Source organism: Lactuca serriola, chromosome 2, assembly GCF_051521515.1.
Source record: "Lactuca serriola cultivar US96UC23 chromosome 2, Lser_US96UC23_V15, whole genome shotgun sequence".
NCBI lineage: Eukaryota > Viridiplantae > Streptophyta > Magnoliopsida > Asterales > Asteraceae > Lactuca > Lactuca serriola.
The window spans coordinates 153,223,089-153,237,049 of NC_136409.1; the positions used below are offsets into that span (position 1 = coordinate 153,223,089).

The 13,961-nt window shown below is 34.9% G+C and overlaps 2 protein-coding genes across 2 annotated transcripts; both read right to left on the reverse strand.

The window, feature by feature from the left end:
* Positions 1–250: 250 nt before the first annotated feature.
* Positions 251–3,713, reverse strand: LOC145087057 (uncharacterized). Its single transcript, XM_079024959.1, has 5 exons — positions 3,233–3,713; positions 1,738–3,005; positions 1,464–1,640; positions 1,214–1,365; positions 251–1,137 (listed from the first exon to the last, which is right to left on the reverse strand). Exons 2-5 carry the CDS (start codon positions 2,987–2,989, stop codon positions 646–648), a joined length of 2,073 nt encoding a protein of 690 aa, XP_078881085.1. The 5' UTR covers positions 2,990–3,005; positions 3,233–3,713; the 3' UTR covers positions 251–645.
* Positions 3,714–10,671: 6,958 nt separating this feature from the next.
* On the reverse strand, positions 10,672–13,756 carry LOC145087058 (RNase L inhibitor protein-like protein). Its single transcript, XM_079024960.1, has 10 exons — positions 13,510–13,756; positions 13,360–13,388; positions 13,194–13,246; positions 12,787–12,852; positions 12,662–12,702; positions 12,438–12,574; positions 12,167–12,257; positions 11,553–11,624; positions 11,114–11,229; positions 10,672–10,969 (listed from the first exon to the last, which is right to left on the reverse strand). The coding sequence occupies exons 1-10, from the start codon at positions 13,584–13,586 to the stop codon at positions 10,857–10,859; spliced, it is 795 nt and encodes a 264-aa protein (XP_078881086.1). The 5' UTR covers positions 13,587–13,756; the 3' UTR covers positions 10,672–10,856.
* Positions 13,757–13,961: the final 205 nt, after the last annotated feature.

Genomic DNA, 13,961 nt, shown 5'->3' on the forward strand with positions numbered 1-13,961 from the left:
ACTATTGGGTGAAACGTTAAGAGTTATTTTTACAGAAAAATCACGTATAAACATAATATAGGTCTAGAATATTTTTATGAAGATGTTTGTGCTCATGCTTTAGTTCCAAATTTGGCCATACCAAGTAGATGGAATTCGACATATTATGGGAAAGATCAGATTCATCATCAAGTATCATAATGAAAATGAAGCAAACAAGCATAAACCAACACAGCTAGTCGGCCTAAAAAAAGTAAAAACACAACCAAAGTAACAGAATTTGGTCTAACGCCCAAAGTAAGTATCGATTGATCCATATGACATGACAAGAAACAATCTGTGTAGATCAAAATGGGCTGCTCACTCAAAGTCACAGAAACAAAACAAACACCAAAACAAAAAAAAAAAGTCCATTGACCGGTCAACCAACCAACCAACCAACGAATCAGCAGCTCCTCCTGGCCCACCATTGCATTGCTGGACTGGAACAGTTCCTTCCTAAACGCAAAAGCAAGTAACACCTGCAGACCTGCAAACATGTGGATTACATGATGATACTCTACTACTCTACCATTATCATCTTACATTGTTGTTTTCATTCTTCTAAAATAAGCTATATATCCAATCCATCATATCCAAACACATTCAGAAGGAGCTTCATTCCTCCTACTCCTTTAAGCCTGCTTTCCCCTTCATCTTTGCCGCCACTTGTTCATCCGAAAGTGGTAGGTAGTAGATACGAGGGGTGGCTCTTGTCTTCCTAAACAGATCATCCAATGTAACAATCGGAGGATCAACTGGTGCTGCTGCTGGTGGAGGAAGGGCTGCAACCTCCCTTACCGGTGGTGGAGGTGGTGGAGGAAGCTGCTGTGGTTGTTTCTGAACATGTAGTCGAGGGGAGGGATGTTGCGGCTGCATGGCGGCTAGAGCTGGTGGAGGAGGAAGCTGCTGCTGCTGTTGTTTCTGAACGTGTAGTCGAGGAGAGGGCTGCGGTGGTTGCATGGTGGTGGCTGGAGGTGGTGGTGGTGGTGGGTCGACCCGATTCTTAACCTCTTGTGGATCCACAAAATCAGCCATTAACAGGCGTCCACCATTCACTGGCCACTGTAGGTTGCATACAGCATTTCGAGTTTCTATTGCTTCTTCTGCAGATGCATACTACACCCCCAAAAAAAAAACAAATCTTTAGATAACATTTTTATTTGACAAATAATCAAACATTTTATTTACTTACTGTAACATAACAATGGGTTTTGATATGATCCATCCAGAAACTGACAACTGTCCCTGTTTTCCCAAGAAGTTCTTGCACAGCTTTTAAAGTAAAAGGACGCAAAAAATTATCAATTCGAAGAGAATTAGTTGGAGTCTTTGATGAAGGTGGAACTGCATTCAAAACAAACAAAAAGATTTCAATATCAAAGTATATATATTTTTAATCCCAAATTACAAAGAATAAACAAAGCTGATAAGTAATAACATACCAATACGTTCTTTGGGTAATTCTTGATCAATTTTAGACTCAGATCTTGAAAATACACGTTTAACTGGAGTCTGAATTGTATCTTTAGGAGAAGTAACAGCAGAATGATTATTAGTTAACTGTTGTTCAGTATTCCACCTACGTTGCCTCTTTACTACTTCACTGTTTTCTGCTAATACTGTAATCAAAGAAATTTATTAAATTCATGACCATTTTCTTTTTTGACTTGATGCAAAAAGAACAACTTAATTGCTAATGGAAGAAGAATAACTTACTCTGTGGTTTTCTTTTTGTGGATGTTATATCTTCAACAGGAGCAGAATTCTTGTCATCTACAACCATAACATCAACAGAATCATCTTCCTTTACTTCAATTTTCCCACTGATATCTCCCACTTCATTAGGAGTAAACTTTGAGTCAATCTGTTTGCTTTCTTGAACATCTTCCTCCATTGAATCATCACCAGAACTTCTGTCCAAATTCAACTTCTCTGAAGAGCCAACATCCCCACTATCACTTTTCTTGCAAATATCAACACTTTCATCAGTGATTTTGTCCTTAAGTGGTTCATCAACTTCTTCAACTGATACAACAACATTGGTTGACATTTTCACCTCTTTAAGTTCAATAACTTGCTCTGACTTGACATCAGCAGCAATTACATTATCATTATCAATGTCAACTGGTTCTGATTTGCTATCATCTAAGACCATTTCAGGCTTAACATCTACCTCTGATTTCACATCATCAGCAATTACATTATCCTTTAGTTCATTCTTTTCAGAATTGGAGATAGTAGTATCAACAGAAATAGAATCAGAGATTACTTGGCTGACCTCAGTTACCTGGTTGCTGACCTCAGCTTGTTCTTCTTTAGGTGATTGAGATTCAGCCTTTGAATCCCCATTGTTTCCAACCACCTGTGACTCTTTCACATTAAACCCTTCATCTACAGTGCCCTCAGAGACCAAAACAGTGGTTTTGGTGGTGGTTGTTACTGAAATCTCTTCAACTACCTGAAAAGATTCCACTTGTGTAGACACAATGCCACCTTCTGTAACCATTTTTTCAGCTAAAACATCATCAGCCTGAACCATATCCATTTCCATCTGAACACTTGTATTACCATCTTTTTCCTTATCTAATCCCACATTATCTTTCTCTAAACCCTCGTTACCATCTTTTTCCTTATTCAACTCCTTAACATCTTTCCCTAAGTCCTCATTCTTGCCCATGGTGTTATCCAAGGCATCAGTGGTATCCTCTGTAACAACTGGGACAGCTGTTGCATCATCAGAGTGGGACTCATTGTTTAGGTCGTCCTCAAGGTTTCTCTTAGCATCATCTATTTCAGAACGAACTGCTTCATCCAACCTTTTAACCAGGTCTTCTTTCAATCCCTTTGTCATTAGTTTCCGTTTCTTAAGTTCCTCTTTTAATTCAGTTACTTTCCATTGATCAAGGGGTCGATTTTCAAGGACAACATATGGTGAAGACACCGTTTTAGTATCAGACTTTTCTCCCATTTTTCCACACCTGAACCTTAAGATCAAACAAAGAAACAAAAATCATATTGCAGAATGTAATTTCAACATACGAGCATGAAATGATATAGATAACTTCCTTCATAAAACTAGAACAAGCCAATTTCTACATATTCCTGGAAGGATAAACGATACGAATTCCCATCCGAAAACTTGTCGACGTAAATTAAACGAATAATATAAATTCAAGAAATAAATCGAGAGAGCGTGAAGTAGAGAACTTACAATGGTGGTCGACCAGACGAATCCTCGGAAGAATAACACTGATTTAGTAGGTCCCACACTTAATCGGTAGGTGCAAAAACTGAAACCCTAGCACACAAAAACAACGATCAGGAAAATCTAGAACACCTAGAAAACCATCAAGAAATTAGCAACAGTAAAGAGGGAAAAAATCATGGATTAGGGCACGAATCGCGTTTCTGTTTCAAGTGCCTGTAAACAAAGAAATTGTTTTGGAAAAATAAAATAGATTGAAAAACTTTGAAAACAAAAACAGGATTTTTGCTATGGAATTAGGAGAAATGGTGTGCATAAGAAGCAGCTCTAAAATGGCGTTTGTTCGTTCTCCTAATGGAACGGAGAAGAATAGGGTAAGACGGAAGTAGTCGTCTATCTCTATCTATTTTATTTTTTAGGGTTTTTGCGTCTACGTTTTGTGCGAAACGCGATGAGACTATTGGCACGGAATGCAAAGCACTCCGGTCACTCCAAACCCAAACCTATTTTATTTCTAAAAATATTTTATTTTTCTTAATTTTATCAACAAATTGAGTGACCACAAAAACAACCATTCAAATTTTTGGATACGGAGAAATAATTTTGTTTTTTGTCTTCAGTTTTATCAAAATGACTACTGTACTCAATCAAAATGGATGTAATTTGGATTTATTTCCAACTAAATTTATGTCATATTAAGTATTTTTATGCTAAAAAAAATACATTTGGATTCAAATTTTGGAAAAAAAAAATTATAAAAAATAAGTAACCTATAGAATTGTGTCCCATTTTCAAAAAAATGTTTGATGCAAATGAGAAAAAAAAAACATTATATATCATTTGGAATTGTGGTCATTTTCGTAAATCTTGAAAAGTTAAGTCATTTTTATATATCTCATAAAATATGTATTCATTTTTGAAAATATCCCGATAAAAAATAATAAATCACATAATAATAAGATCACTGTAAGTACATGAGGTTGCAAAGGATAAGAAATTTATATTTAGAAAAAACATCATAAATCGTTCCTATGGTTTCTCAAAATCTGAAGTTTAATCATTGTGGTTTAAAAACATCATAGATGGTTCATGTGCTTTCAAAACTTTTGACGATTAGTCCTTATTGCTAACTCCGTTAAGTTTTGTCCGTTAACTGAAGGGCATTTTCGTCATTTCACTACCACAGGGACCATTTATGATGTTTTCACTTATTATTTTTTTTTAAAGAAAAAAATGAAATAATATGCAAAAGGGGTATCTCTCTCTCTCTCCCTCTCTCTCTCTCTCTAGGTTATATTCAAGCAAGTTCATCACGATTCAACTTGTCCAAATCCTAATCTGGTATTCATAGGATTCATTATCTTTAAATCCACATAGCTAGAAATCATCAAGATCACCAAATACGATAAGTGGTGAAGCAAAAATGTTAAAGAAAATGGAATCAAACTCTAATTTCAATATCCAGCTCTAATTCATATCTAATTTCATATCTCACTCTCTCAAAAAACACATACACAAACTTAACATCTCTTTGTCTACCATGTTCCTCTTCATCTAATCATCATCTTCATTATGGTGAAGTTGTGGAACAAGAAACAACCAGCTTGGGGCGTGAACAAATTGATGTCATTGGGGCATTTCCACAAACAGTTGGTGTGCAACTTAAGAAAATCACCATGAAATCTTTGTTTTATTTCTAACTGAAATCCAAATTGGAACTGAACTCAATACACACAGATGTATAATCAAAGAAAATGAAAATATACACATAAAGCTAATAATCTAAAAACAGATGGCACCACATAGCAATTAATCTTAGGTGCGGGACGATATATAGGAACCTGGAATTGAAACCGATTTTTGTTTAGCGTTCTTGATAGGGCTCAATCCACGTGTTCTTAACAGAAGGAAAGAGAGATACTTGCAAGTAAAACAGGTGCCGGTGTAATCGAGTTCTTGATTTCTCGTTTATCACTAAACCGCCACCGTCACTGTTTTCTACGCCTTCAGATTTCCGTCGATGGTTTCCGGCGATTGAGTAGACTTTCGACTATGGGTGGTTTAATGCGGAAGGATGAAGATAAGCATCTAGGATGGTGGTGTTGGCAGAAGTAAGTGGTAGTCACCGGTATGGTGGTGGGGTTAGGGCAATGGAACCAATTAAAAAATGGATCAACATCACCATATGATGTGCAATAAGTATTTAAAATTGCTAAAATCGGAGGATCCATGAACCAAAATTGTTTCCAGGTGATCTCTTGGTTGCATCATCCTTTTATGTGGATGTGAACAAGGATTGAACGCCTCCATATGCAGCAGTAGGTATGGTTTATTTAGAATAAAACCTAGAGAAAGAGAGAGAGAAAAGAGAGAGAGAGAGAGAGAGAGGTGGGACCCCTTTTGCATATTATTTTATTTTTTTAAATTAAGTGAAAACATCATAAATGGTCCCTGTGGTAGTGAAATGACGAAAATACCCTTCAGTTAACGGGCATAACTTAACGGGGTTAGCAATAAGAACCAATCGTTAAAAGTTTTGAAAGCACAGGGACCATGTATGATGTTTTTAAACCATAGGGACTAAACTTCAGATTTTGGGAAACCAGAGGGACCATTTATGATGTTTTTTCTTATATTTATATTTAAGTTCAAATTCAAGTTTATAAAAACCGAATTTTAGAAAATGCTAACAAGTTTTATTGAATTATTCACTGAGGCTGTTTAATAGTTAGATATAGTTATTCATAAATATTTTTAATTTATTTTAATTTTCAAACCAAAGTTAGTTTTCTAGACTCAAACTCGAAGCTACTTAATAATGATCATCAAATTATTGAATTTAGTTCAAATTTACCAAAAGGTCATTGACGTCAATTTTAGGTTCCATCGACTCTTTTGTGACCCTAAGGATGCATTTGGTTGGCAGGAAAGAAATGGAATTCGAGGGAAAATGATTCCAATTTTCTTTGAATTCATGCGTTTGGTTGGACTTAGAAGAGAGAAAAGAATTCCTAAATGAAATAAACTTTCCACCATATAGAGGAAAGTGAATTCCTTCCAAAGTTGGATGGAAAACATTCATTATAATCAAGGAAAGTGACAGATTACAAAAATATTCATTATACTTATCAGAAAACCCACCACCACTATCATTGACCACCACCACCACCGTTGCCGCCACAACCATCGTCGTCGTTGCCAACACCACCACCGCCACCAACCATCACTACCACCGCCATAACCACCACCCACCATCATCGCCGCCGCCACCCACTGTCACTGCCTCCGACGCCGCCACCACTACCATCGTCGTCATTACCACCGTTGTTACCGTCACCAGCTGCCATTGCCACCATCACCACCACTTCCGCCACCACAATCAATGCTGTCACCACCGTCGCCGCCACCATCGCCGCCACCATCACCGCCACCCACCACCGTCGTTGCCACCACCGTCGAAATTTCAATTTTTTTATAATTTTCATAATGAATCTTTACATATAAGTTAGAAAACAATGTAAAATTAAGTAAAACAAGCAAAAAGGGTAATTCTGTCATTTTACATGAATTCCAATTTCATTTCATGCGAACCACACAGAAATTTCAGATTCCATTTCATGTGGACCAAACAGAATCTACAATTAATTCCAATTTCATTTCCTGCCAACCAAACAGCATATGGAATTTGATTCAAATTCCTGACAGATTCATTTTCCAATTTTAATTCAATTTCTTTCAGCAACATTCTGCGAACAAAAACAACACCTAAGATAAGTCATGTTTATTCCTTTTTTTGGAACCGTTGATATTTGACAAAATTGCAAGAATGGCCCCTGTGGTATGTCAAAACTAGCAAGTATGGTCCAAAAGCGTTTGGGCATGCAAAGATGGTCCAATAGTTTGGTTTTGTTGCAATTTTGGTCCAATTTGATTTGAGCTTTTTTGTATTGACGATTTTACCCTTTATTATTTTATTTTTCATTTTTGTTTTATTAGAACAATTAAAAAACTATTAAAAATAAAACAAAAATAAAATACCTCTCTCTCTCTCAATTGGTTTCAAATTGTTCCTCTCACATCGTTCTTTACTTCTCCTTCGTCTACAATGGCTTAAGCTTTCCAGATTTCTTCCCCTTCACCAACGTCCTTCCACCGCCACCAGAGAAGACAACTTACCACCATCGGAGAAGACAACTTATTGCCTAGCAATCAGTTGTGGGGGTGATTTCGGTTTCCAGAGGCGAAGACGACGATGGTGGTGGTGGATTCCGGTTTCCGGTAACATTTGTAGTTCACCATGTACAGGATCGACAGGGTACGAGGTTGAGTTGCAGCGGATCTGTTCGTCGTGTCTCCTTCACCCTCAACCATCGTCTTTTTTGAGTAGTAGTGGTTGTTCGTATATGTTTCGCACCATGTGCAAACCCACCAAAGATCCAACATTTGTTCATGACTGCACAAACCTTGTATCTCTCTTGCAAAAATTGATTCCAACATCATCTCTGTGATACACTGCCATCATCCTAATCTCCAATCGGTAATATGATTTTTTTGGATTTGATGTAGGGTTTTTCTGGTTTTTTCCATTTGAAATCGGGTCTTTTGGGTTTTATGAAGGTTTTTTATAACCAAGGTTTTGATTTCTTTTCCTGATACAAGTTGCTATTGAGGCCTAAAATCAAGTCTTTTATTTGGGAATTGATACAGTTTCATAAAAAAATGGTTTGGGTTTCTTTTTCCAGTTTGATCATTATTTTTCTTGGTATTAAGTGATGGTTGGAATCTAAATTTCGTTCAATCTATTTTTATTTTCAAGGTTTGATTCAAGTTTGATTTTGGTTTGCTTTTAATTTCAAGTTTAAGGTTTCCTTTTGATTTAGTGTCATTAGATTTGGTATCCGTGATTATTAGCGGTGTTGTTGGCCGACGGTCGGAGTTTGTTTTGAGAGTGGTGATGTTGGACTGCAGATTAAAGGGGAATGATGTTGGATGGTGGCCAACAAGAGAGAGAGAGAGAGTATTTTATTTTTGTTTTATTTTTAATAGTTTTTTAATTATTGTAATTAAAAAAATGAAAAATAAAATAATAAAGGGTCAAATCGTCAATACAAAAAAGTTCAAATCAAATTGGACCATACTTGCAATAAAAACAAACTATTGGACCATCTTTGCAAGCCAAAACGCTTTTGGACCCAACTTGCTAGGTTTGACATACCACATGAACCATTCTTACAATTTTGTCTTGATATTTATAGAATCAGCAAGAAGCTAATGAGCGAAAACAGTTACATATTTAGAGCCAATAAAGGGTTTTGTTAACATTAATTTTATGTTTTCTATGAGCGAACCAACTAAATGAAAAATAGACAATCTTGTCTAAAAAAATAATAAAAAGAATTTTTTTGAAAGTACGGAAAATGAAAAACGACCCTTTTGCGGCATTTCCAAATGACCCAAATGGTAGTAGATAAAACTGAAGCCGAAACCAATCCAACAACTTTCCAAAAAGCAGTATTCCAACCATTTCTAATTAAGTTTTTAAGACAATAATGAATAAGAATACAAATTTTCATGTAAACTAAAAGTTGATTACTCTTTGATCAAGTATCACTTGTTTTAATGCTTCCCGTCGTTCGCTACAGACCATCGTCCTCTCAATGTAGCCATGATGACTAGCCCAACAAGCATTAAAGTCATTTAGGACTCTCTACCGCCACTTTTGAATAAGCGTCGGCCCAGCATCATCAAGGCCACCGTTTGACCAATTTTTCTTTTTCTTTTTCTTTCATGATTTTCGCCTCCTTAGAAAAACCAAGCTCTAATGCTCTAAAAAAACTAACCATAGTATTAGGGATTCTAAATATCGACATAAAAGGAATACATAATATATCTTACACATACTTCAATAAATTTAAATGACCAACAAAAGAAAGCATTTTTTACTTTCCATTTTAATAGTTTTTCTTAATTATTCAATCCCCAATTTCCAACCATCGATATGAGCCATGTTAGCCCCGACCCAACCAGGAGACCTAAATAGGAAAAACCGAACATAGACGAACCACAACTCATATTTGCAGCCATGTTTGTTATGTCGTCCACTTCAACCCTAACTCCATAAATATTAGATTTTTTGGAGATTGATTTTCAACCTCAAAGATAAGAAAAAATATCTCAAAATTCAAACCAAGTTTTAAACATTTTTGTCCTCCTATTCTCCCGTAAACAATGCATCATCTACAAGAAAAATATATGGTTTTTTAAACCCATAACACCAATAACTGCAATTTTATAAATCAATAAATAAAACAACTGTGTCACTGCATTTTTTATAGCTACATGTAAACCCTTCATAGCAGTGGTGAACAACATAAGAGATAAAGGGTCACCTGTAAGCCCCTTTGTAACTAAAACTCCTTATAGCAGGATTCTCATTGACCAAAACAGAACATCTAATCATAGAAAGATATGCCAAATAAAACAACTATATGACACTACATTTTTCATAGTTACATGTAAACCATTCATAGCAATGGTGAACAGGATAGGAGATAGACTCACCTTGTAAGCCCCTTTGTAACTAAAACTCCTTAGTAGCAGAATTCTCATTAACCAAAATAGAACATCTAGTCATAAAAAGACAGATCAAATAAAACAACTATGTGCCAGTGCATTTTTCATTGCTACATGTAAACCATTCATAGCAATGGCGAACAAGATAGGAGATAGATGGTCACCCTATAAGTCCCTTTGTAACTAAAACTCCTTAGTAATAGGATTCTCATTAACAAGAACATAACATCTAGTCATAGACAGACACAATCCATCTGATCTGTAACGAACCAAAACCCATAAAAGTCATCAGCCTCTCAATTAACTCCAACGAAAATAATCATAAACTTTCTCAAAATCAACTTTGTAAACCATAAGTTTTTTATACCACATGACAATCCTATTCACCATAAGAGGATCATCAAGAATTTGTTTGCCTTTAATGGCGTACTAATGTTACCGACAACATGAGACAACCGATTAACTAAAATCTTTGTAGTAGGTTCCATAATAAACGACAGGTTACATCCACTAGGAATGTAGCTATTATCATGGAAATCTGCAACAAACGCAATAATAATCACTTTTTCTATAAATACCCAATATCTTTTCCAAAAAAAAAAACGTGAACCCATTCGGTACTGTCCAAGTTCTTTTTCACCACCACACGACCAAACTACTTCCTTAATATCAACTCGATAGAGCCTCGACCCTAACCATTTTGTTGATCCAAGTCTAACATGTATATTTTGAAGGACGTTTATAAGAAAAAGCTATTAAACGTTACAAAATATATTAACATCATTATAATCAAATTCTTTGACGATTTAACTCATAAAACAATAACGAAAATACAACATGATAAAGTTATAAACACTTTAAAGAAAGTCGAGTGGAATCTTCAAGCAAAGTTCATTGATCAATCAAAACTTGCATACTTAAGAGTAAAGACTACAAACTAACCTAGTAAAACTAGTAATTGTTCTATTCATGTATGAAAAGATTCAAAACAAAAGCTAAGACAAGCTATCTATCAATTTTTTGGTAATCTTAAGAGACAAATCTACCATGATTAACACTACTCACTTTCAGTATCACTTTCATCCAAAGTAATATGGTTCACATTTCGTTCAAGAGGTGGAAGTCCATCATCCGATCCTTCATCTTCACTATGGACTTCATCACCTACCACTGTAAACAAAACAAACAGTGAGTGTCAGTGTCAGTGACAATGAATAAGGCTTTGATTGTGTGTTAATGAGTAAGAACGGGGAAAAAAAGTGGATGAATTTTGATTTTTAAAAGAGGAAAAGAAGAAAAGTTTATGAAAAATACCTTCTTCCTTTGGCACAGCCTTGGGAATTTTTGAACTTTGCTCAGATAGCCATGAATTTTGCACATTAATAATCTCAGCACTATTCTCACATTTGGAATATGCCTTCAAAAGTTCCCTGAATTGCACAATTTTCACCATATGAAATACATGTATTCATAAGGTATCTGCAAATTCCATGTGTTTTTGGTTCGTGGATTCCGTCGGAATTGGAATTCAAGATTCCATTCAAATGACGTGTTTGGTTGCCAAATGGACGGAATTGAATTCCTTCAAATTCCATGTTTTATAGATTTCACCATTCCTAGGAAGGGTTGGAATGAATCCAAAATTCCATTCTTTCTTTCTCTTTTATTTAAAGACAAAAATACCCTTATTTTATATATATTGGAAAAAATATAATAATAATAATAATAATAATACAGAAGGTGGTTAAAATACCTGTTGAGGGACAAGAAAGAATGACCCCACTTGAACTTGCTTAGCAACAACTCCCCATTTTCTACCTCACCACTATTAGAGACATGCATTAAAAAAAATGAAAGTATAAACAAATATGTTAATGAATTGGTTTCATAAATTAGATGATTATAACATATTTATTCCAATAGCTTAACAACAAATCCATCAAATTTTAACTACAAATTATAACAATGAAGAAGATGATTAATGGCTATTCATGTTGTAAAACATGTGTTTTCGCATAATCTTAACATGTTTTCCTCCATTTTACATTCAAAAAGTGTAATCAGTTTGATTTCCACTCTCTTATAGCATTAAAACCTTATTAACCCATACTTGACTTCCTAATTCTCTCTTCAATTCCCTTGTTTTTCTTGAAAATTTTCAGGTGTTTTAAAGACTGAAACTTTTGAGTACATGTAACCATAGATTTATCTTAGGTATATATAAAATTTTGAAGGGTAGTTACTTACCAAATATTTAAACCTGTATATGACTGTTTCTCTATCTATAAGATATCAGTAAAAGTTGAGCTCATGATTAATTACTAAAATGGACACCATAGAAAGTTAGAAAGGGATAAAGGTAGTTACCATATAATTAAACCTGCAGATAAAGCCTCAACACAAGATAGCTCACAGGGTCGACCATAATTTACTGGATTTGCAGCCACCAACCATGGTACTGCATTTCAATTTGCAACCAATCTATCAATTTAGAACAAAGATAGCAACAATATTGAGTTTTCATAGCTTGAAAAATCATTGGAGATTTAAAAGGATTACTCAAATAAAAGTGTATATGAAAGTAAATGTCAAGTAATGATATCTTATGAGGAGTAAGGAGATTGTTTGAAGATCTTACATAAACGAGGAGCAGCACATTTTAGCTTTGTAAAAGGGACATCATCCAATCGTGCCCAAGAACAATCCACAACTGCTAAACCTTTCCTTTTTATCAGCTCTGAATCTTCCCTTGAGATGCACTGTTGTCCAACAGGACTATCACAAACAAAAATCCATTAAGATAATTGAATAATACACACAAAAACACTACATTTATATGTTTTTGACTAAATGTTCGCATACCTTAATGCAATGCCTCCAAAACCATTTCCTACTCGCAACTCCTACATAAAATTGTTCAATCATCAAATGGAAAGTAATATAGGAAATCTAACAGTGTAAACACACACACACACACACAGACTTACTTTCAACAGGCCAAATCTAGCTAATTTGCGCCCTGTACACCTTTTAACATCACATTGACCAAAATCCTGAAGCAATAAAACTAAGTCATCAGAAACATTACATATAATTCATTTACAGAAAGAAAACTATAAAACAAAAAGAGTAAAGTTTTTGGAAAGGTGTACAAAGTATCTATAGTACTTGTTGTGAAGTTTGATGTGGTAAACAATGTTCTTAGTAGACCAACTTTCATATTAGTTTTAAGTTTAACATATATTTGTTTAACAAGTAAAGTAGAATTTTTTGTTTTTGGGAGGATGGATAATTCCTGAATTTTGCAACAAGCACAAAATCAAATATTGATTCTCATAGATAAACCTAAAAGACTAAGAAGGAGGACTAATTCCAATCAGGTACATGAACGTACCCACATGGCTAGCTGAATTTTGGATACCACCATACTTGACTCTTCTTCAGTTTCTGCAACATTAGTGAATACGTATCAAACTCTATTGAGCACAAAAAACTCTCTTCTATATAAAGAATCATACTCAAAAGGGTTTGTAAGAAATTATTGGTGCTAAAAGATATACCTGGATCAGCAGGGAGAGATTCGTCTTCACTAAACAAAAGGTATGATTAAAAACAAGGGCAAATTTGTGAGATACACAATGAATTTAAAAAGAGAAAAAAAAAAAAAAAAAAAAAAAAAAAAAAAAGCTAGTAATCAGGAGTGAAATTACCGATTTAGTTGATTTGTCCGGCTAGATTGACCTTGTGCGTGATGATTTTTGAACTTCCTAGACTTATTGTGACCCATTTCGATAACAACCGATAGACCGTTGTGTAGACTGCTGCCTTGTTCTGTTCTTAGGTCGCGCTACTCTTGCACCTTGTTCCCCAGTTGCCCAGTCACTAGTGGAGGGAAAGGGAGGGAATCAGAGGGAAAGAGGAGTCAATCGTGTTCCTAACCCTATATAAGGATTTCATGTAAACTACAGCACGCACAAAAATTAAAAGCATATTGGTTAGGTCGGTTTCTCGAATAGGTTTTTTCGGTTTGAAAACTTTTTTTTCTTCCATTCGAAAATTAAACCAAATCGAATTTAAATTTTTTTAACCAAGAAAATTGAATTCTAATCCGGTTTAAAAAGCTAGGAAACCAAAATATTAACTTAAAAAATTTTAAAACATA